Here is a 24,620-nt window from a genome sequence, read left to right as displayed (position 1 = left end):
CTTTTGTTTGGGATCTGTCTGTTTTACCGATACATGCTCTCAGTGACAGCAGACGCCATTATAACATGTTTATTGAAAACCTTTTTTGTGACAGCATAGTTTGTCAGGCACAGAGAGAGAGGGGGGGGGGCATAGAGAGAGAGTTGTGTAATTGTTTTTTCCCAGTGGGGAGATGTTTGCCCATCGGGTGTTGTTGTTGTTGTGGTGGAATGTTACAGACAATTCATCGTGATCAAAACAGGTACAATCGCAACCAACAAGCAATGAATCACCAAAAAAATTAACTGAAATAAAAATCACATAATGCCAAATGGTTAGTTCCACCTTTCTATGTTAGAGACATGAATACAGAGGGAGCAAAATAAATTATGCGGGACTGAAACAAAACAAAAAAAAAACAAAACAAAACATAAATAAAGAAATCAAAGGACAAACATGATTTTGTCTCACTATCGCTGTGAAATAAAAACCTGATGTGGAATGATGCAAAATGAAATGTGGTGAAACAGACAGAACGTAAGATAAACTGTGTATGTAAATCATTTCCTCTCTAAGATTCTTCCAAAAGAGCTCACACAGCTACAGAAAACTCTACTCGTGTGTACACCAGCAATGTTTTTTTTTTTTTGTTTTTTTTTTTAAAAAGCACAACTCAATCTATAAATTAAACCTGGACTAACTCAGCGTCGGGTTAGAAATGAAACTGGGATACTAACCGTTCCAACCTGGAAATTAGACTATAAAATAACAAACAAAAACAGGAAAGAAATTTATTTTTTTGTATAACCGTGGAGGTAAAGGTGTGTGAAGCTGAGCTCGCACTCCTCCTTCCTCCCAGTTTCATCGTTAATCCTGATTTTCTTTGTGTTTTTACAGAAGAGAATAAATAAGTCAGGCAGAGATTTAAGGCCCGAGTTCGACTGTACATACAGTAAAAGTCCCTCCCTGCTGAGGCCGCGCTGTTAATTCACTCTGCAGCAAAGAAAAACGGGTCCACTCCTAAAAAAGGGTTCGTTGTTTTTAACTAAAACAATAATCGTATGATTTAAGTTTAAATGGCCTTTTGTTTTTTTTTTCATTGGTCCCAGTTGTGTTACTGCAAAATAAAACTTTAGATTTATTTATTTCTTATCTTAAGTTAGCAGCATCTTCATTCTGAGGAACAATCAGATCAATCAACATTTTCTATATCCTGTTTTTTTTTATGTTAGCATTAGCAACCTAGGCTAATTAGTGTCCAAAAACCTTTAAATGTTGTAAATAACTTTGTTTAAAATTAGCAAAGTGTTGAGAAACATCTCAGCGTTACGACACCTACTGTTATTTCTGGACATTTAAAACGCATTGGCAACAATAGAAATTGGCCAAATTAGATTTTAACAGAAGTCGTTGTAGATTATTTAGATTCTGAAGAACGCTTTAAAATGTTGTGATCATCAAATCATTTTGCAAAAACACAGCGACTCTTCAGTTCAGCTGAAAAGTTTAAAAGTTTAAAAACCATACATCCATTTTTAAAAAGTGACCACAGCGGAGAGGAACAAACAGGGAGGGCGTCTGAATGAAATAAAAATAAAATACAGGGAGTGGGGGGGCGTAAAATGATTACTCTACATCCTCGTCATCATCTTGTGGCTCTTTAATGAAAAACAACACTGAAAAGCAGATAGCTACGAATAAAAATACTCTCACCATAGGGAAAGCATTTACCCAGCATGGAAGAATAAATAAAATAAAACACCATCTGTTTCATTAGAACCACCTACTTTTTACAGAAGTGCCTTTTTGTCGTAATTACTCAATAATAAAAAAAAAAGATTGGCCTTTCTAATTGTTTTACATTCAAAATGTGATCAAAATGAATCTTCTTTTTGTTTGCTAAATTATTCCAGGCACTTTGTAGAGTTGGGCCAAAACTGTAGTGAAGACAAATAACAATAAGTCTGTGTGACCTTTCACCTTACAAAGGCCTTGTCTCTGTGTCGAAACTGATGGAAAGTACAAAAACAAAACAACACAACAAAACAAAAACCTCCCAGTGTAGCAACAAATTAAATATATATATTCACTCTTAAGTACTCTAAATACCGGGGAGGTGTTGTTGGGTATTTATGATTCATTTCTGGACATAAACTCAGTTTGTACACCGGAACAAGGCCACTGGACAGTGAAGAGTCGCCACCGTTTCCTTTTAGCAGCGAGCGAATCGCGTTTCTGAACCTTTCGACGCTTTTCCCTTTTCGTGACTTCGCTTAAGAAAACCGACTGTAAACATTTCAACCCTCGTGTGTGTGTGTGTTCTTTTATTTGGGGTCAGCTGGAGAAATGACTGCATATTTAAAAAAAAAAAAAAAGAATAAAAAAGAGTGGGTTGGACTATTGATTTGGCAATCCCATGATCCTCCTCTGCACGCGTAACCTCCGCCCGCCTACATTCGACAGTGCAGCGACTTGATTCAGAGATCTTGGAGAACTCGGTGAAAACACACATTTAAGACTAAATTTGGCACTTTTCTCAAAGAAGCGTCCACCACAGACAAACTGATATATATTTCTATATATATAGTCGATATATTTTCTCTTTTTGCCATGCACCTTACAGACCACACAGCGTGCCTTCATTTCAGTATTAATACTAGAGAGCAGCGATAACATCTCAAGCGTGTGGGCAGGTTTATTTTTTTATTTTTAGTAACATTCAAGCACTAAAGGGCCGAACGCTTTACGCCTCTGCCTTTGAGCCCTCAGTGTGACTGTCACCGCACGCAACTTGTTCGGATTTGACCCTGTGACCTTTGTGTTTGATAAAAAAGAGTCTGAAGCCTTCAGCAGCACCGCTCAGGCTGAGTCCTGTTTGTGGTTTAAGTCATAGATGTTAAATGTCAGAGCTTTTATTTTTTTATTTTCTATTTCTGCACTCTAAATGGACTCAAAATCCCAAAATGCTGCAAAAAAGACACTCGGTTTTATAAAAAAATAAAATTTCTTGTCATCAAATCTCCTGCTGCTGCTGACTTTAGTATGTTTTTGACTTTCTCGAGTTCAAGAACGTTCCCTGGCAGCTAGTGCATTCTGGGAAATGTAGTTCATCATTGAAGTTTTGTGTTAACTCTTCCCTCTTTCACTGACCGATATTCAACAGATTTAACTTGATCTGACAAATCCGGTTGTTTTTCTTCTAGATTTTTGGGCTCATTATGGAATTTGGTGTTTTTTGTTTGTTTGTTTTTTTTTCTAAGCAAAAAGGGGAAGATTTTAAAAACAGGCTGTGCAGGTTCTCTGAAGGCTTCTTTAGATTCACAGCTAGATGTTGTTAATGTTCAACATGTCTTTAAGTACTTCGGTCGCACTAAAAGGCCTCTCTGGTACTCATCTCCAAGCGCTGCCCTTTCTTGCCCAGCAAGAGTTAATCGTTGCTTTGATATTGCAAACGTCAACTTTTCAAACCAGAAATTCGAGCTCGGCAGAAACGTCCGGCTCCAACACTCGCTCTCAAAACTCATCATGTCATACATTCTTAATTTTTTTGTGTAAACACAAAAAAAAAAAAAAAAAAAAAGGATCAAAAATTAGAGGAGTCTGCCAGTTGTGAAAATAACGTTGCAGTTTTGTTGTAAAATAAGTTACAAAAAAATTGAAATAAAAATCTTTGCGTACAGTACTAAAATCCTAAACTAGACCTTTCGAACTTAAGAACCACGTTAAGTCTATAAATATCTTTACAAATATACACGTTAATTATTCAAATAAACTTTTTCTGTATCCCTTTAAATGATTAAATGTTTTACACGTTCATGACAGTGTCTTCTAGATTGCTTTGCTTCCATCCTAAAACAATATTTAAAAAAAAGGAAGTGATTTTTTGTTTTTTAAGTAGATGGCTGTGTACAGCAATATGATACATATTTGCATTTCTGTATTTACAATAAATCATTTTCTAGATACATAAAAAAAAACGCTCCAAACCTTAACGGACTTATTACTGAATGGCCCTGAAACTTCGCCTCCCTTGATTATCACAAAACAGTTATTTGTTTGTTTTTGATCGGGATGCTAAGATGTGACGGTACATTGGGTAGGATCATGTAATCCGGTTCTGCTGATGAACATCTGTGAAACACTGTGAACCTTCAGAAGAACGAGTCCCGCCGTTTGCTGGTATCTCGTCGACGGATGCTTCTTTTGCTGCGAGATCTTGAACTCCGTGAAGACCAGTGGATTAAAAAAAATAAAATAAAAAATGGAGGTCCTCGCCCACTGGATCGCCAACCAGTCACTTCCCAAATGCCCTTGATTCCCTCCTCTTGTCTTTTTTTGTTTATTTATTTTTTTCCTTTTTTTCTGAATGTCAGGAGGTTTTTATCCGAGTAGGCACGGAATGGTTTCACCCCACAGATTGTCCGTAATAAAAGACTGGCCCGAGTACAAAAATATAATTTCATTTCTGAATAGAAGAACGCAAACACGGTTCAACGGCAAAAAATAATCCTTCAATGTTTCAAGAGTCTTTCGGGGGGAGGAGGAAGTAAAACTCGTCCGAAGGGTTTAAGACGAATCGAAGAGCTGAAGGGTTGTGGAAGTATTGCATGCACGAGTTTTTATTTCCATATCTTGAGGAGCTTAAGTCGCTGAGAGGTGATTATTAGTCACAGGCTCCGAGGGGAGCGTCATGTCCGCCCTCCCCTCCCAGCCGGGGCAGGTCTTATGTCCTAATCACCCCGTTACTGGGAAGCTGTTTGGGAAGACAGGGCTCGTCAGGCAGCGGGTCGTGGGCGAACACCGAGTCGTCTCCTGAGGAGCAGGTGCTGTTGGAGTCCTGACAGGTTGGCGAGTACTGCTCGAAGGGCACCGACAGGTCCAGGTACTCCTGTCAGGGGAGAGGTCAAAGGTCAGACGGGGGTGCCACGGTCATAAAGCTCGCTGTTGTCGCATCATTAGGCAAACATCACTTATGTCTTCGCTGAACAGAAACCCCTTTTTTTCCTTCTCTTTAGCTTTATGCCACGAACTAACGGCGCCACCTGTTTGTTCGTGAGTTTGTTTGTGATTTTTAATTTTCCGTTTATAATTAGAAAATAAGCAAGATGTTGTTCTGATGACGATTTGGAACCCTTTTTCTGAGATGAGAAGCACGGCCATCGGTATTCAGACTTCGAGGTTGGTTTCACTTTACAGCTCTGGAACAAACATCCTCTTATGAATTGTGAACACGATCGTATTTTCCACCGTCTCTTCCAAGTGCATCAAATTCAAGAAGTCGTGTCACGAAAAAAATCATTTCTAATCCTGCGTCCTGGTGTTCGTTTGTTCGTTTAATCCTGACGTGTTAAAAATGTTCATTTTAGGATGCTTGTAAACATTAAAATGCTGCTCAGACTGATCTGTGTGCAGACTTCCAGTCCAAAGCAGCTCCAGCCATATCTTTGCTTTTGCTGGCCAAAACATTTCACCGAAGAATGCGGCTGAGGTCTAATTTATTTACCTCTCACTTCTCCTGGTTGATTTAAATCCGGCTCTTAGCTAAACACCGCCTATTTCATTTCTCTCGTTATGTAAGATTAAAAATGGGTCGGACTTCTGTTTTTTTTTTTTTATATTTGTTCTCTGTGACTTTGAGCATGTCCTTGGAGGGAAATGTTTCCCACCGTCAGCCTTTTATCTGTGCAGGGAGACTCACATCTGTGGAGGTCATCGATAAAACCCGGTCGTGATCCTCCACCAGCTGCCTGAAGGTCGGCCTCTGCGACGGCACGGCGTGCCAGCACTCCCTCATGATCATGTACCTGAAACACGCACATCATCGTTCGGTTACACCTTGATCTGCGGCCGCACTGTTGTGTTGTGTTGTGTTGTGTGTCTGTTTGTGAACCTACAGCTCATGGGTGCAGTTGGCGGGCTTGTCCATCCGATGTCCCTCCTTCAGCAGCTTGAAGAGTTCTTCCACTGGGATCCCTGGGTATGGGGAGCCCCCCAGGGTGAAGATCTCCCACAACAACACACCGTAGGACCACCTGAACACACACACACACACACTCAAATTCAATACACAATGAATACAATTACAACAGGTCAAATGGTGCTCTTGGCCTGAAGCGGTCACCGTTCAGACGGAGCTTTTCCCTCCTCAGATTCAGCTGTTTGATTTGAAATATTGATCCTAATAAAGTTAAAGTGCTGCCCTCATTTAAAGGATCAATTTGACATTTGTATCGTCTCAGACAGCAGCTCAATATGTCTGAGAGGAAAAGAAGTGAGAAACGTACGAAGAGGCCACAGAGAAAGACCGAAACTTCAGCTTCTGCACTCCTCATATTCTAAAATGACCAAAACTAGCTTGTTAGTGTTTTTCTGAAGCGTCTGCCACTCGGTCTGTACTCAGGAGACAAATCTTTACAGACAAAACAGACTTAAAGTTTGGCTTTGACTGGGGACTTTTTTTTAATACATATTCATTACTAATTAAACCGCAGCGCCTGTTCTGCATATGGAGCAGCAACCGCTGCACAGTTTTTATCATCTTTTCTCTGTTTTGATGGTGATGAAACACACCCTGAACTAAAGCAAGGGGAAAAAAACACGGGCTGCCCAAACGTATTAAACTGTATCTGCAGTTGCTGCCGAAGTCTCTAAACCAAGACATGGTGTCTCTCTCTCTCTCTCTCTCTCTCTCTCTCTCCCACAGCTGAAGTGAGCTGCTGCATTATGCCCACAGATTTGAAGACAGAAAACAGGGGAGGTAATCAAATAATGGGCGGTCTATTAACCCAGCGCTCTGTTGTTCGGCTGCTCGGCATGTGAATCGGGATCAGACCCCTCCTCTCTCTGCTGAGCTCAGCGGGCTTAATCTAATTATCCACGCTCCGGTCCAGAGGGTGGAAAACTGGCACGACTGACCGGGCCGGTTAGTCCACTATCCAAACACAGAGACGGCAAGAGAGAGAAAGAGAGAGAGAGACATCAAAAACTCAAACAACTGATGACGGAGTGGAGAATAATCACCCAGAGCCGGCACGTCTCAAAGAAGCTCATTACCATGATTGTGCTGCGGACATAAACAGATCGGGTGTTTGAGGTCAGACCGGGTTCAGGAGGGTCTGAGGGACGAGTGCAGGAATCAGCAGAGAGACGACGCAGTCTGTTTATATTCACTGTGAGTCGTCAGGGATGAATATTCACAGGCTATTAGGCTCCTATTAGCAGCTGGCAATAAAGATGTAAACACTTAATTTTTCATCGGCACCTGCGGCAACGAGAGCCGACAGAATGAGAATGAGAGTGAAGCCAGCCAGACAGCCGCACTTTTTCTTTCTCTTTGTTTGTTTGCTTGTTTACTAGACTCTCAATTGTTGTGTGTTTGTGTTTTCTTGCAGATAATCATATTAAAAATTAAGCTAGTGACAAAGCACAACTTAAAAGTTAAAGGGCGAAGCCTCCGGAGATGTTTCTCAAACTTCACAGCACCGACACGACTCCCCGCTTTTGTCCAACTAGTGCAGACACCGACATAAAAAAGTGTGTGTGAGACTCTCGCTGTAAATGTTTGTGAAACTGAAACGGGCGTCAGTTTGTGTTTGCCTGAGCAGTTTTGTTGTATCCAGTTGTTATCTTGACGGTTGGTTTAGATTGTGTGTTTAACTTTTTTTAATGCCCCCCTCCTGTCCCGTCTGTTTGGGCCTAATCTATTTCATGAAAAACCATTAGAGGTCAGAAGTCAGAGTCTCTCGGGGTGCGTCGAGTGTAAACTTGCTGCGGAGCGACTACTGTATAAAAGGAGGAGGAGGTCCGGCTCTGTAATCCAGACCTGCTGAAATAACACAGCGGGCTGACTCTCCTCTCGGCCCGTTCCCAGTCTGGTGTAATCACACTGCGAGCCAGTGTTGACAGGGTCCCATGTTTGGCTTGGATGGCTGCGCTGGGGACACAACGTCTGGCTACAGTCGGTGTGTGTGTGTGTGTGTGTGTGTTGGGGGGGGCAGGAGCAGTTTCTGGGGTTCCAGCTACAGTACAGATTGACTTTGTGACCCTCCTCGCCTAAACGTACTGTTCTCCTAATCGCAGCTGATGTGAAGAAGGTGTGATTCCTTTGAGCGGTTCTGGAACACCTTGGGATAAATCCGCTGACCTTCCTATGGCCGCCTGTTCTGGCCCAGGTTGGATTTACACTGATAAAACAACAGCAAGACGACGGGGGCGTCTCTGCCTCCCTCTGATGTCGTCTCAGGGAGATTAGGGAACAAACGGGACGAGGAATGTGCGGCCGCTGATACACAAGAAGCTCTGGATTACCAGGAGAGCGCAGATGACAGCAAGGCGGGAGAAGCTCCGGGAGGGAAACGCCGTGATTCCGTATTCACACGCACAAACTCAAAAGCTTTCTGATGCTAACGCGCTGCGGCACGATATCTCAACACCCGGATTCCCTTCGGTGTAGGGCAGCTCCACATGAGTGGACGGTCGGCATGCGGCCCGTCGGGTTTGTGCAAACTCACACGTCGCTCTGGTGCGTGTAGACCCGGTCGAACAGAGCCTCCGGAGCCATCCATTTCACGGGCAGGCGACCCTGCAACAACAGAAAGGCTTCGGTCAGCAGAACCGTTCTGTACGGAGCAGACAGTGAAAAGCTCCTGACATGAGAGTGTCAGAAAAATTTATCTGAGGTTCATCACTTATCATCTTTCCTGTTTAAACTGTTCGAGCTCAGCAATCGAATGCGATCAGTTCCTGTTACTGAACTAACAATGTTGTAACTTCAGTATCAAAGTCTTCAGAATCTGAATGTGACTGAGACACAGAATGAAAAACTGACGTTTGTGTTTCTCCCTCCAACAGCTGTGGAAACGGCAAAAAGATCCCGTTTTCATCAATATTTAAACCCAACACTGCCCCCTGATTCATGATGATGATGACGAGATGAGACTCACGTTGGTGGTCTTTTTGTAGTAGTCTATATTGTGCACGTCTCTGGCCAGACCGAAGTCTGCGATCTTCATAACGTTGTCCTCCGTCACGAGAACGTTTCGGGCTGCCAGATCTCTGTGGATGCACTGATGGAAGGAGACACAAATGCATCAAATGCATATCGACAAAACATCACACACACACACTCTCAGGCTCATGTTGACTTTAAACTTTATCTTTACTCCAAAAGTAAAGCCTCATCTTAACTATGATCACTGAAAAATAAAATCCTGACCTTTTAAAAATCCATCGTCACGCTGCAAATAATCATATCTGAGTCAAAACAGAATCCATTATTATTACATTTAAAATATTTAACACTAACAAGCCAACAAAGCTGAAAAGAATTCCTGAGTGAAAGCCAAAGGATCCTGGTGACGGAAGATTTTCTGTCTGGTTTTATGTCCTTCGTGACAAGAACTCAGAGCTGAAGCTGCGAGAGCAGCTGGATAAAAAAAAAAAAGAAAGAAGAAACCCAAAACATCCACACATGGCGGCTCGGCTCAGAGACTGAGCACCGCAGCAGTCATGGCGGCTGACCTTCTGCGAGGCGAGGTACTCCATGCCCCGGGCCACCTGGTAGGCGCAGGACACCAGGTCTTTGAAGGTGAGCTGCTCGTCTGGGATTTTACAGGTGTCGAAGGAGTAGTCCATGCCCGGCGGCCGCCGCGCCCGCAGGTACTCCCTCAGGTTGCCTTTGGAGGCGTACTCCACCAGCACGTACAGGGGACCTGCAATGCAACGCAAAAACGCTCAGCGTCTTACAGACTTGATGTTCGTACGCCTGATTCGCCGCGGCCCTCACCATCCTGCGTGCACGCTCCCAACAGGTTGATGATGTTTTTGTGTTTTCCAATCATCTTCATCATCTCCATCTCCGACACGAGGTCGGACAAATCTTTATCTGTAGCGTCATCTGGGACAAAAAACAAACAAACAAACAAACAAAAAAACCCCACAGAGCAGAAGAATTAATGAGGTGTTTCATTTCTGGGTGTTTTTTTTTTTTTATTATAATTTTTCTGAGCAGTGAAGTAGAAGAGAATGAAAGTTTCAATTTGAGAAAGCGGGAAACAGACAATGAACTCTATATGTGCTTCAGGAAAAAGGAGGAAAACGTGAGTGAAATGGAGCTGGAAGGACAAAACGCTGCTGATGTCCTCGAAAAAAACTACCTTTGCTGTGCGGTTCCTGCAGCGCAGACATGACAGTCACTAACCTTTCAGCATTTTCACCGCCACCGTGAGCGGCTTGTTGGGCTTCTCCTTGTCGATGCCGACGGCCTCCGCCATCACCACCTGACCGAAGCAGCCCTCACCCAGAGGTTTGCCCAGAGTTAACCTGAAATAAAAGCAAAAACGGCGTCAGGGCTCGGATGTTTTCGCTCTGAAGCGCGCGCCTGAATGAGGTTGAATTGTTTGCTGAGCACAATGGACGAAGAGGCAGGCGTCATGGCGACCTTGACGGATTGATGGCCCCGTGATGTTTTTAAGTCAGCCCTGAGATGTGACGAATTTAGTGCTGGAGAAATATCCTTTTGTTCTGCTCCTTCTCACCGTGTTCGAGGGAACTCCCATTTGGGGTCGGATGGAAGCTCCAGCTCCGAGACGTTGGCGAGCATCGGGCCGTCGCTGGACGACAGACGGGCGATCCTGACCAGCGGCGTGTTGGAGTTCATGGAGGAGTTGGAATCCAAGGACACCTGCTTGGGTGCAAAAAAACAAACGGTTATAGTCTCTGAAAACCGAGAGCTGATGTGTGTTCAAACAAGGAGACAGAGGGAATAGAGGAAGCCTAACCATGACCTTTGACCCCAGGGAGACTGTATAAGCCTAAATTTAAGACGATTATAAGACTGAGAAACTTTTTCAGTTCAGAGATTAATCTGTAAAATGTTCAAGTCAGAATGATTTAAGAAAAAAGTGGAGCTGCTTTAAAGAAAACAAATTCATTTTCAAATTCAATTTTCAATGAATTGTTTGAATATTTTGATCTGAAACTTAAGATATAATTAAAACAAACATAAAAATCTTCTGGCTGCTGCAGATTTTTTTTTTTTCCCCCACTTCAAAAATTCAAACAAACTCCAGTTTGAGCTTCAGCATAAATAAGCGATTGAATAACTTGTGGAGATGGAAAGACTTCTTTGGGGCCGCAATCAGCTGCAGAAGCATCAGACATCTCAGGAGCGGCTTCTGCGCTTTCTCTGAAAAACAACCCGACTCGTGACTTTTGCAAACAGCCGGCTGGCAGCAGCGGGCAGAGAGAAGCAGCCGGTAACAAAGATGAATGAAGGAGGATGCAGCGACGGGGTCGGGGGGGGGGGGGTTGGCGAGGTGGGGCGGTGGACGTCTCTATCCATCAGCGAGCTCCATTTCCAGACCGGGGGTCCTGTGGGCCCGACATCCTCACACCATTTATTTGAGTGCTTGGGGGGGGGGGGGGGGGGGCAGGTTAGAGGGAGGGTGGGACTGATGGCTCCAGCCTGGCTTTTGATGAATCTGTTTGTGTCAGAGTTTGCCAGCTCGGCCCCTTCAGAAACAAACATGTCCACTTACCAGACTTCCCTCCTCTACTTCTGAAACGGAGGAAAATGAGAAAACACTGACAAAAAAAAAACAACAAAACACGGAGCCGACCACAATTTCAGAGGCATGAAAGTTATATCTGATAGAACATGCCAGGAGGTTTATGGGAGATTTACTCAGAGTTATGAAAGGAGAGAACCAGGAGATTAGCTTTACGAAAACGAAGCGAAGATTACACAAAAATGCAATAAGATCTTTCTGTGCACGACCTTATAAGAGCATGTATATGAAGGCAGCAGAAACAGAGAATTAGAGGCTCCGATCGGAGCATCTAGTTTCTACCTGCTTTGAAGTGAGAGCGTGTGCTGAGGGAAGAAATACTAACCCAAACTCTAACGTTAGTATTAAACGTTTTTTGTTTTCTTTTTCCAAGAGCTGAATTAAATGACTTTCAAGCAACAGTTTTCTAAAAATGTGACTTTTGAATTTCGGACCCTTTAATTATGTAGCCGGAGCGCGCAGAAAGCAGCCGCATGGCAGCTGCGTCTGCGGGCGAACAGCGGGAGGCCGGCAGGGCAGGATGGGTAACGACAAACTCATCTGCATTTTGGAAAACCACATCATCGTTAGGTCCTGACCACACTTCTTGATGATTATACAAGACAGGGAGGTGGGAAGAAAAGAAATGCACGCCCAGGTTGAAGTCTTTTTGTGGGATTTAAGTGGAGTGAAGAGAGCAGGAGATGAAGGACAGGGTGGCTTCATTAGCAAAAACCCTCCTCCCTCCATAAACAGGTCCATTCTTGTCCTGTTCAGGCTCAACTTAGCTTAGCACAGCACGCAGATCGGAAAAAGCCCCAGATCTGCCCAAAAAGCAGCAAAACCAGAATGAAGCATATAAACTAAAACATAAGAAAGTTTGTGTTACTGTCTGACAGAGCCGGGCTGACCTTATGCTAAGCTAAGCTAAGCTAAGCTAAGCTAACCAGCAGAGCGATTCTTCCAAAGCTGCTCCTTTAACCTTCCTTCTTTTCCTGCCTTGGTCTGAACTTGGTCTCCACTTTGACGTTCACCTTGAACGGGGCCCTGAGAGACGCCGCCGCGAAGAGCTCGGCAGATTGCAGGCTGCGCCGAGGCAGCTGCTCCACTTCATGTTTCTCTCCAAACAGTTGAGGGGGTGAGTGTGTGTTACGCTGAGAGTGAAATCTAAAACTAACACTGACAGTCGCAGGAGGGCATAAATATCCCTGAGCTGAATCTGCTCCAAGATAAATGTGAACACATGTCACGGGTGTGATGCCTTTTGCTGTCTGTCTCTACGTCACTGGAGAGAGGTCCACGATAACGTCTGTCTGTATTTACACTCCGGTTCCTCCGTGTGGTTCTCTGAAGGCTTTAGAAGTGGAAGAGAACTGATATTGAGAATAAAAACTCCTTTGCAGCACCACTGCAGAGCTATTACACTATTTTTCCATGACTCTCCACAACTAATTTGAAAAAGTTACTAATTTGAAAAGGTAATAACTTGACTGTTGTGGTAATTTTTTTTGTTTTTTTTTGCTCATAATAAAGTCAATTTCTGCTGAATTTCTATTTGCAAAAAAGTGAAAAACGGCAACTGATGCTATAAATTTACTGAAGGAGTTAATGTTGGGAGTTTTAATGTTTGTCAACAGAACGAGCTTTGTCCACAGAAACCGGCCTGTCCGTTGGGAAAAGCTGCTGAACTGAATTGAGCTGGCAGGTCACGTCATGTTTTCAATGCAAAATATTAACTACATTGGCTCACATTGTTGGAACCGGACAGACGGAGAAAAAGAGGGAAAAGTCTTGTACGAATCTTGTATCTACTTTCTGTTACCTGTCTCTTGAGGGGGAACTTCGAGAGCTTTTGCACGGGCGGCGTGGGCAGCGTCTTCTGGTTGGTCATCCTCATGCGGCAGAGGATGATGATGACCACGGCGAGGATGAAGAGCACGCAGCCCGTCACGTAAATGAGGATGTCAGCGTAGTCCTCCTTCTCCGGATTGACTGCTTTCGGGGATGAGGAAGAGGAGGAGCAGCACACAGACACACACGGGACATCAGTCAAAGTACAAACAGGATTCACATCAAAGAGGCGTTTGCTTTCCTCAGTAGCACGTTTCACTCGGATGGATTCTAGGAAGCGTTACATCCATAAATCAAAACGGAATCGGATCAACACCGAAACTAGTCGGCACTGTAATCTTGAAGATTTATCCTGCAGCAGGTAATTGTACCTGTGATATGCTCCTCCTCGGGGAGGTAATTATTGTGTTAAATAAACCGACGCATAAATGTCTTGAAATTGCCTCGTAGCCTCGAGACATTCAAACACACGATCTGCTGTGATTAAAAAGCTTCTTCCTGTCGATTGCATGTTGTGTTTGTTAAATTAAAGAGACGACGACACAGTTTCAACACACACAAGACGTCTTAAGGAGAAAGAGTCCGTGATGATTAGGTTTGAAAATTCCTGTTAAATACTGTGCTACTGAGCAAAACATGAAACTTCAGGGGAAAAAATATGTTTACATGATATTTCAGATGTTAGAAATGGACCATAAGCGGCTGCAGAGGGAGTTCAGGGGAGGAATATACCTGGAAGCACCGTCAGCCAAGCAGAATGGTAATTATAGCCGATAGAGTTCCCTGCCAGACAAGTGTACTCGCCCGCGTCCTCAAAAGACACATTGGTCAAGATTAGAATCTCGAGCTCCTTATCTGTAGTGTTAATTCCAGCCGTCTGTGGAGGATGAGAGAGGTAAAAAGATAGAGAGAGAGAGAGGAGAGAACGTGAGCCCGAAGCGTCTGAGAAGAAACACCAAATGCACCCTGGAGGGAGCAGAAGGAACAGGACGGAGGATTGGAAGTGGACAGCTTTCTTCTGCTGACAGTCCCACCACCAACGCCTGAAAAACACCCGAAGCAGCACCTCCACCCTGCTGAGAAAAAAGCTTTCACACTGTGACCGAATGAAGAAAAGTAATGTGCAGATTTAAAATGCTTCGATGACAACTAATGAGATTTCTCCAGAATCAAGCTTTCGATTTTCCTCCATCTGCTTTAACACATCCACCTTTTAAGAAACTGGCCTGTCTGAAGCTACAAGTCAAAGATTAGACAAAGTTTACCTGACGCTAAAGCAAAGCACAAAATGTGAACGGTTCAGACGTGTTCTTTGGTCTGAATGTTTAAAAGAAAGACTCTTCTATGATCTCGATCTTGAAGTAGGGTTAGGGTTATAATTTTTTCTGTTTAAACCCTAACCCTAACCCTAACCCTCTTCTCGGCGTGCCACAGGGATCTAATCTGGGTCCTGTTGTTGTTGTTGTTTACGTTTAATCATATCCACATTTTCTTCTTGTTTCAGCTGAACAAACTACATCTCAATTTGATTTATATATATATATATATATATATATATATATATAAAAACATAAAAGTTCACAATGGTTTCTTCCAAGCAACCTTAAAGTTACTCAGAAAAGAGCCACCAGCACAGTTGTGGCTTTTCCACTTGGAGTAATCGTTGTTGTGATGACCAGTTGGGGAGGCTGTTTCAGATCCAGCATGTGATGTGGCTTGGAACGGGACGGGGCGGGGGACTCCTGTTCCCGAGGCCTCAGTAATGAACAGTGACATCCAGACGCAGCCATGAATCATGAGTCCTACTGCATGCTTTCATATAAAAGTGCATTAATACAGCTGGAGAATGCACTCCCAGTGAAATCAATGCCACTCTGTGTGTGTGTGTGTTTGTTATGGTTAGCTTGCGGGAGGCTTTGTGTGTGTGTTGGAGAGCGAGGGCGAGTCTTCTGAAGCTGTCGCAGTAATTAAAGGTGTGATATTGTGCTTTGTTATTGATCCAGGAGGAAGACAAAGTGGCGCTCGGTGTTAAAATGGATGATACCTACGAGTTCATGTTTAAACTCAGCACTGAGAAGCTGAATGTGTGTGTGTGTGTGTGTGTGTGTGTTTGTAATTGTCCCCGCTAGCAAGCCAGTAAGCCCATAAAACCCAGAACCAAGCGGCGCCTTGCAGAGAGGAGGAGTCACAGCGGAGGTGCTCAGGATTTACCTGGTTTGTGTACCTGCAGCCAGAAAGCGTTTTCTGACTTGCCTACAAAGTTTGAGGCGCGACACCAGTACTTCCCCGCGTCTTTCTCTGTCACGTTGGACAGATCGAACTTACTGTGGGCCTCAGTGTGTTCACTGATCACAGTCTGTAAAGTGAGAACACAGACGCACAGTGAAGCCTTCACCACACACAACAACAACAAACACACACCTCATATTCATTTCTAATTTTCACTTTCATCATTTTATACTCAGATCTGTTCGGTGAAGTTGAGCTAATTCATTTTCTTCTTGGCTGCCATATTTGTGTTTGTATATTTGTGTGTCCCTCTCTTTAAGAATTTCCGTCTTTCACTGTCCAGTTGAAACAAAACCAAAAGTCATCTCCCTTCTCTACAGCTATTTTTTTTTAGATTAATATGTTATGTAAGGAGATAGTTACATCCAGGAGGCTGAACAAGAATTGGATAGATTACACAAACAAAAATAATCAGATCGATTTAGTTTTCTAATAATGGAGATGCTAACAACGCTAGGCTAAGCTAACTGTCTCCTTTATTTAAACTAACAGTGGAGTCAAATCTTCTCATCTAACATGTAACATGGAAGCCAGTAAGTGGATTTCCTAAAATACAACATGAAGCAGGAAGGGTTGCTTTGGAAAACTGGACGAACACACACTCACTAAAACTGCACAAGTCTGCGAGATTAAAGGTGTTACAATGTCAAACACACACACACACACACACACACACTGCACATCACATACTTGCAGGAACACATGCTGTGTATTGGTATATTAAAGGCATTTTAGTATGTCAATCTCTGCAAAGTGTGTGCCTGAACACACACACACTCCATCACACACACTTATTGCTTATGACAGGCTCTCCAGCAGAGAAGCTGCCGATGAATAATTAAATGGGCAAAGCACATAAAGAGGAAAACATATCATGTTTTATGGTTGCTTAATGAAGATCCAGGCTCGGGCTCCAGACGCCTCCCTCTCCCTCCCCGCGGTGGGGCAGGGGGCTCATCGTTAACTTCTCCCCCCCCAAGCATCAAAAGAGTGATTCAGACATTTCTCAAACAGAATAAAGAAAAAAAAAAAGAAAAAGAATAATAATAATAAAAAAAATCTTGCACGGACCCCCCCAACCCCTCCGCCTTCTTCCTCCCACCCTCGGCTGTATTTAACTCCTACACTATATACCACACATGAGATGAACTGTGGTTGGGCCCTGAAGAGAGACAGGGAGAGAAAGAGAGGCACACAGATCTCAGTAAATACTGTTTCAATTATGTGGTAGTTGAAAATAGAGCGTGGAGCCGCGGTCTGGTCTGACAGGCTCGCTTGCCCCCTCTTTTTCTTTTCTGTTGGCCTATCTCGCTCTCCTCCTCCCCTCCACTTCTGCTGCCTTCATCTTACTGTTTTTTCCTCACACATCCATATTCTCCCATATTCAGGCCTGTTGTCACATAAATGCAATGGCAACTTCTTTTTGGCTTTTCTGCAAAAAAAGTTTGGCTTTCCCCCGCAGTCAGACCTGGAATCGAACACGACACTGAATGGATCTCTTTGCTCTGCTCACTCAAGACGCTGCAGTAAATTTGTCATTTTTATTATTGTGTCTTCCCTGCTGAGAAAATAAAGTTTAATGTCTGTTAAATAAATGATGAAGCCGGTTTAACCAGATCGGCCAGGCTAAAGCTAAACCGAGCTAACTGGCTGAAGGTCGCGGCTTCATAATTGCTGTGCAGATGTGCGAGTGGTAACAATCTTCTCGTCTCACTTTTGGCAAGAAAGTGAGTGAATATATCTGAAGCCGTTCCTTTAAGTTGTGGGGGTTTCTTTTGTAATGTCACATCGATTGTCTTACGTTGGGAAATAATGAAACTCTCACTGCCAATTGATCATAATATAAACACATTTAATTCTCTACCTCGTAAATGATGAAAATGGGTTAGAAAATGTGTGTTATGGGGGAATCTGGGGACGAGGTTATTAATCTGAACTGCTAAATAATCCATCAGCGAACTGAGAGTCGGAGAACGCTCTTCTGTTTTCATGTCATTATTTTTCAACTCACTGCTGAATAAAGTTGACTGAAATTCAAAAACCCCAAAACCCATCCGAGAAATGGATGAAGCCAGAGCTGTTAGAGATTTCCACGCCTGTCTCCTGTCACTCGTTCTGTTTCAATCTTCTTTAAGTCTCTCGCCCTCCATCAGTACCCGCCGCTCTGTCACACATTCTCTCTCTCTTCCTGCTGACTTTGCCCTTCCTTGTGTTCCTCCACTCATTTTTTCCATGGCTTTTTTGGGTGCCTCTTCCCTCTTTCCTCTCTCCTCCTCCTCCTCCAAACCACGCGACGCAGCACATCTGACGGCAGTGGCGGTTAACAGAGCCCGTCTCTCTCTCTGCCGCCACCACAGCAGTTAACTTAGTCCAAACCAGATGTTTTTATTCCCTCGCTCTCTAGAGGCATTAAAAAAAAAAAGAAAAAGAAAGAGAAAATGTGGGGGAAGCTAAATGAGAAAGCAAAAAGGCCTCTTTGGTTTTGGGAGTCTTCGTCTCTTCGCCCCCCAAAATAAAACAAAATTAAAAAAACACACACCTCGCAGTGGGTTTAGGGTGTTGTCCTCCCCGAGCGAGGAATGCTTTCTGCTCTGCACCAACAGAGATCTCCAGGAGTTGTTCTTTTTAACAACTCCAAAGATTATCTGACCCGCCACCACCACCCGCTGCGTCTGCTTAACATTTCTCTCGTGTGGGAGCACTTGTCGCTGAGAATTGCTTTCTAAAGCGTAACAAGATGCAGATCTGCAGCGAAACTGTTAAAGCCTGCCAACAAAAACAGGACAAGACTCACAGCTCGTCTGAGCAAACACCCAAAAAACACTCAGTTAGTGCACCCGGAGACTCAAGGGCCCCATGTACAGTTGAGGCAGGCGGCGGAACAATGAGCAACAAGATGCATCATCAGTTTTCTGCGGGAAAATACTTTTCTGTTTTTGATATCGGCCTCCCCCTTTATTTTTTTCCCCTCATCACTTCAAGCCGGTTGTTTTAAGATAAAGATGTTCTCTTTGTGGCTGAGTATGTAACACGATCAGAGCAGCTTGAAGAAGATGGGGAAAAAAAAAAAAAAAGAAAAGCTTTTCTCTCTTCATTCAGAGACAAGATTAGCGGGGGGAGCTGATCCTCTTTGTGATTACGATCGCTCACAAATTAAATAAATTGGAATAGCATGACCAAAAGTACACGAGGAATATCTGGATAGACAATCAGATTCATATCAGTTAACAGAACTTTGGAACTTGGAGGGTATGAACCACAGTCAGTTTGGAGGAAAACGGCTGATGTCCATGTGCGAGTTGGGCCGAGGATCCAGGTTTATGTTTGGTTTTTAACGCTGAAGTGACAACAATAATGCCGATGGCTGTCCTGCCCACCGTGTGCATTATCACATCAGGTGTTAAGCAAACAACCTGAAGTGTCAACCGGGGACGCCTGAAATGCCGATAAAATCCACCGTTAATTATGATTTAATTTCATTTGATCCAGCTCCTCTCGTCCTCCGGGCACACACTACAAATAAATCGATGGTCTCTCATGAGTTTTGTCAAAGCTGCAGCACTTCAGGTTCAGAAAGCTGCTCTGTGATTTACCGTGATAGCTCCGGGATAATGAGTGTACGTGTCTGTGCACACCCCACGTCCATAATGAACGGGCGCCGGTGGAAGAATTGATTACACGGCGCGGTGAAAAGAGCCCGTGGGCCCTCGCAGTCCCACCTCCTCTAAAATAACTCATTAAATAAGACATTTAGGAGAGATTAATTATGAGTGGAGTCGTCACAGGTTGAAATGTACCCCGGAGCGCCGCGCTGCACACCCACCTTCAGGATGTTGACGTAGGGGACGCCGTCGGGGCCGTAGCGACTGCCGTTGACCTCGATGTGTTTCAGCCACTGGATGTGCGGCTGGGCGTCGCTGTAGACCTTACAGTGGAACTCCACGTCGCTGCCCACCACCACCGTCTGATTGGCTGGCAGGCCGGCCTGAAGGATGGGCCTGTGAGGGGAGCGCTCTGCGAGGAAGAGAGGGCGCAGAGTAATTAGTGCAAGTGAAGTGCTGCAGGAAACACAACTTCAGCTCATGTGGATCTTTTTAAATGCTGAGCCACTTGTGAATGGAAATGTATTCCTTGTTTACACAAAGCAGAAGTGAATGAAGTGCTGCCGCTGTGTTTACCTAGCACATCCAGCTGGTAGGTGTGGGTGATGGCACCGTACTTGTTCTGAACCACACAGGTGTAGTTCCCCCGGTCCGACGGCACGGCGCTCTCCATCACCAGGCTCCACTGCTGGTGTCTCAGCTGAGGGAGAGGATGAGGGAGAACGTCCTGTTAAATATAAACTCATCGGATGGTGTGGCCTGTCCAAACAGCACAGAGACGTCTGATCCTGTGTGGAGCTTGGATCTTATTCTAGCAGATATTTTTAAATGTGAGATCATAACTCAGTGGGAGCTCTTAGTTAGCTTAAATCTGCTGGTTTAACTTGTGCTACAAGCTTCAGGAGAGTCAGAGGAACAGATTTTCAGACCTGACAGGTGATTTATGCATAACGGCAGCCAGCTGAGAATGGATTTTGCACTAATAGATGAATTTCTCTGTTTCAGCATCAGAAAGCCTTGGACTGTGAGAGTCATCGGTCTCGGTGAGCGGTTAGAAAACAAAAAGGCACTTTTGTATTTGTAGCCTCTGGGATCCAACTGGACGGGCTCCCGAGGACGACCGGCCTCCCGGGACTCGTCAGCTAAAAGATCTGAGCGTGGCCTCTGCACACAAAGAGGAGATGGACAGCTGTAGTTTTTACCCCATGTGACTACAGAGACAGCAGAGAGCAGGAGAAAGTTCACTGACGTCAGAATGAGGTAGAGCGGAGAGAAGTTTCCAAAAATAAAAATAAACAAATCCAAATAATGAAATAAAGAAGATTTCAGACAGGATACACTTGACAGATCTCAGTGAAGTCAAATCAAAGCACTGTCCTCCCTCCTTTTTTTTTTTTTTTTGCACCTCTGAAATTGGTTCCACTGAGCCAGTCAAAAGCAATCCATCCCCGGAGAATAGAAGGCTAAATTTTAAGAGTAATTCAAACCAGGTGTGTCTGGATGGCGGCGGCAGACAAGCAGATACTAACTCGACAGATTCAGAAGCTCAGAGGCGGAGTGAGCGGCCTTGAGCATGGCGAAGCGAGAACAGAGAACCTGCTACGCACCAATAGGCAGGAGGCCAAGTGGGACGACCTCCGCCGCCGCCGCCGCTTCTCTGCTGGGAGACGAGCAGCTCAGTGAACTCCTCTGGAAGAGGTCAGATGTACTAAAGACGGCAGTGAGTGATGTCAACAAGGAGGCTTTTCAGGGTGGAACACTTAACATCACCTGCGACGGAAAATGTGCCGACCTGGAGAGGGCTGAGTGTTTTTAAACGTTTAACCCCGCGTGTTTAGGTAACCGGCCAGCCATTCACACAATGTATATATTTGTAGGTTGAGGATCTCACTCCTCCTCCTCCTCTTCTGTCTCACAGTATACGCTCCTTGACTCGCTCTCTCTCTCTCTTGGAGGCGCATGCGGAAAATAATCTAACAGTGTAAATATTATGCCTGTGTGTGCTTTTTGCAGTTGCATGGTAACATAGACCAGGGCTGCCTGCTCGACGCTGGCAAATGGTTTTTCAGAGCCGGCTGGCTCCACCCCGTCTACCCCTCTCAGAGCCGAGGAGTCAAACTGAAGTCAATGGCTGCTCTCATGAGAAGATGAGTGACGCCTTGTGCTGCGGTCGCTGAGCAGAGAGGAGGGGGAAGAAGGAGAACTGCAATGCATGAGGCGTTAAGCTAAAAGGCTGCAAAACATGAGCAGAGGTCAGAAATGTGCAGAGGCCGAGACCACCAGGAGAACCAGATCAGAGTTATTTCTCCCCCAACTTCACCCATCTGACAGCAGATCACCATTTTACTATCTCAAAGCTGCCAGGAAAAAACAAACTAACAGAAACAAAACAAGCATCTCGACCCCGGAGAAAATAAAAATAAAAATCAGACATAATCATAAAATCCTTTAATCTAATCTGACGGGACTGAACCTGTTCAGATCTTTCTTTTGTTCTGTGTCGACATTTTTTGGAGGATTTTGATTATTCCATGCTGCTTTTCTTTTATTGAAAAGGTTGTTTTCTGTTTATTTAACTGAACCTGCTTGGCAACACACACTCAGGGGTTTCGGTGATTGTATGTAATTCCAGCAATTGTAAGGTTATAGTTATAATCTATATGCGTCAGTTCACCGTTTTTGTCTTAATTATACGACTGTTTTGTTTTAGAGGTCTCAGCCTCTAAAGGTCGACGTCAATGTGTTCTTTTTGTTTTTGAGTGTTGACCTGAAATCTGCATGAGAGAAAGAGTTTCTCTGATTATGCAGAAAAAAAAACTGTAATATTACCCATGATGCCATATCTCATTCAGCCAAAGCTTTTAGCTGGTTCTGGCTGCATTTAGTGAGTAAAAGCTTCATAAATGCAGTTTTCTAAGTCTTCCCACCCTCACACTGAATGCATTGTTTATGGTTACCCTAAGCCCTGAGTGGCATTTCTACTTTAATTTCCCTTCATCTTTCCTTTTGGCACATTTAATTATTTTCTCCATACGTGCCACTTGCTTTTATTACCATGTTACACTGGCTAACCCCCGTTGAACCTGCAGCATTAGTTAGGAAACGTGATAATCCCATCCATTCCAATCATGCCAGATTCCAAACAGAATTAAATTATTAAGGAGCTTACATTAGAGTCATACGAGGCTTTAAAGGTTTTAGGGCTTTGGCCGTGGACCTACAGAAGGGCACAAACCATGGGAATGGACGGGCAGCTTCACACTGCAAGAAGTGTCTGAGGAGGCTTTTAACCCACAAACGGAGGCTTTGTGAGGACCACAGAGGAGCGCCGTTGCATTTCTATTCCTTTCAGGCATTTGTGCCTGAACTATCTTGGGACAAATAAAGCAATCTGCCTTATTTTAAGATATTTTTGCTCTCCTCGCAGAGTCTGCTGTGGAAAATAGTGAAGTTGCCTAACCCTTACTGTTATTTTAATCTAAAAAAGAATTCTGCGCTGCGTCGCCAACTTAAACGACTCAGTAGAGATACAGACATGTTTCGCAGTGTGGCAGTTGTCCGAGAAAACACAGGAAGCGCCGCTCCCTTTATAGTCTTCACCTCGCAAAATAGCCCTGTCAGAACCAATGGGGGCTAGTTAGCAGAATTTATGACAGTGTCAGAGTGGACCAGCGGCCCAGATCTGTGCTACCGCCTAATATGACCCACAGAGAAGGCTGAAACAGACAGAAGCAGCCTGAAGGGCTCGCTATTAAAGCCGGCAATGTTTGTGTGTCCACACAACACAGCCTCAAGACAGAGGGGGCTGTAAAACTGCGAGGGTGAGAGGTCAAAGTAGAATAAAACACGGGTCAGAAAATCTAATTAATGAGATAATCTGTCTTTTGATAGCTGTGCGTTTGGGTACAACGACGGGGGAGAAAAGTAAACGACCACAGCAGGTTTTAAATTAAAGAGAGCCCAAAAACAATCTTGCAAAGTGTAGAAATTCCTGCGTGGCCTACAGGGACTCACAATCCAGGCTGTGTTAAAATCTGGACGGGAAAAACAAGGATTTAAAGTGCTTAAAGTCTTAAAAAGTAACAGTGTGGAGCCAGTTTAAGGATCCGGCCTTGGAAACCTGTCAAAACAGGGATTGAAAAATCAGTTAAGCGCCGAGCGACCTGGACGGAGCGAAACACAATAATTACTTTGTCAACTTTTGTCTCGCTTGTGTCGCTGCAGTTTAGCATGAGCACAATAAGATCCCTTCTGCCATATGTGGCAGCAGACAACAGCATTGGTTTTGGCTGTCAAAGACTCAGTTGGCCTCAATAGGCCGGCGACACGCCCATCTCTCCCCGCTGCCATCGGATGGCTCAATAGAGAAGTGAACTTTGACCTTTAGGCCCTGTCGGCCCATAATGGAGGAGGCTCCGAGCGCCGCAGTTGTCTGGGGAGGCGCACAAAGCTGCCGGCGGGTCTCCCTGCTGGAATTTAATTTTTTTTACATTTATTTCACAAACGGGCCACACATCCTATTTACCGTTTCATTTAGTTTCACCAAGCGTAGCGTTTAGTTCCCCGTGCTGCATTTCAATCGACACACAAAGCGCCTGAGAGATAGAAGAGAACATCTGAACATCCTCCAAAGGGCTCATGGGAAAGCAAATACCGAGGAGATGGTAGGAAAGTGTGCAGGGCTGGATATTAATGGGATCTGATAATTATTCTCGAAATAGAAATGGGAAGAAGCAACTCAGACTGATGATTAAACACAGAGTGACCACTCAGCTACGGAAGAATCACATCTATGAGGAAAACATGGTGGAAAATTGGAGATTTTCTGCAGCTGTGGCCAGAGAGAAAAAATGTAATGATGATGACAAATCTTCTTGAGATCACCGTGACAACACAATCTCCGTCATGCCCCATTTTAACCTCGCACAAAGGCAACTAAGAGAGAGCGAATTGATGAATGAAGTCTTGATCTGTCTCATCGCTCTGGGACACTCATGCCAATCAAGACGCACACGACGACGCTGCCCTCATTTGTGGTTCTGATTCAACTTGCACAACGGCAGACACGCATAAAGAAAAAGGTCGACGATGCTGTTGATGTGACTCCGTCGATCCTAATCCATCTACGTCACGTCGCAAACAGTCAGATGACGCTGTGAAATGCGGCACAGTAAAACAGGAAGCTGCCCTTTTGTTAAAAAAGACACACAGGACGGATGAGCACAGAACACATGGCACTGCTGAATGAGAAGGGGGGGGGGGGTGAGAGGGGCGCTGCGCAGGGCTCGGTGTCATTTGCCTGTAATTTAATAAAGGCGAACACAGTGGACTCCTTATCGACATCTGCGTCCTG

At 44.3% G+C, this 24,620-nt stretch overlaps 1 protein-coding gene across 9 annotated transcripts in view; it reads right to left on the bottom strand.

Annotated features, from left to right (window-relative positions):
• Positions 1-562: 562 nt before the first annotated feature.
• fgfr3 (fibroblast growth factor receptor 3) overlaps positions 563-24,620 on the bottom strand; it is a 61,707-nt gene continuing 37,649 nt past the window's right edge. For 3 of the 9 annotated variants that reach the window (XM_029494225.1, XM_029494231.1, XM_029494229.1), the window contains exons 6-18: positions 19,844-19,967; positions 19,489-19,679; positions 14,109-14,253; positions 13,348-13,520; positions 10,515-10,663; positions 10,178-10,299; positions 9,764-9,874; positions 9,499-9,689; positions 8,922-9,044; positions 8,490-8,560; positions 5,874-6,011; positions 5,678-5,783; positions 563-4,867 (exon numbers count right to left, since the gene is read on the bottom strand). In XM_029494225.1, the coding sequence (XP_029350085.1) occupies positions 4,703-4,867; positions 5,678-5,783; positions 5,874-6,011; positions 8,490-8,560; positions 8,922-9,044; positions 9,499-9,689; positions 9,764-9,874; positions 10,178-10,299; positions 10,515-10,663; positions 13,348-13,520; positions 14,109-14,253; positions 19,489-19,679; positions 19,844-19,967 (1,809 nt within the window). In that variant the 3' untranslated portion in view covers positions 563-4,702. Of the gene's footprint in view, positions 4,868-5,677; positions 5,784-5,873; positions 6,012-8,489; positions 8,561-8,921; positions 9,045-9,498; positions 9,690-9,763; positions 9,875-10,177; positions 10,300-10,514; positions 10,664-13,341; positions 13,521-14,108; positions 14,254-15,587; positions 15,733-19,488; positions 19,680-19,843; positions 19,968-24,620 lie in introns of all 9 variants that reach the window. The other 6 variants (XM_029494224.1, XM_029494227.1, XM_029494223.1 and 3 more) reach the window with 6 other exon arrangements.

This window comes from Echeneis naucrates, chromosome 22, assembly GCF_900963305.1.
Source record: "Echeneis naucrates chromosome 22, fEcheNa1.1, whole genome shotgun sequence".
In the NCBI taxonomy this organism is placed as follows: domain Eukaryota; kingdom Metazoa; phylum Chordata; class Actinopteri; order Carangiformes; family Echeneidae; genus Echeneis; species Echeneis naucrates.
Note: the sequence above shows the minus strand (reverse complement) of the source record. Positions and strands in the feature narration are given on the sequence as shown.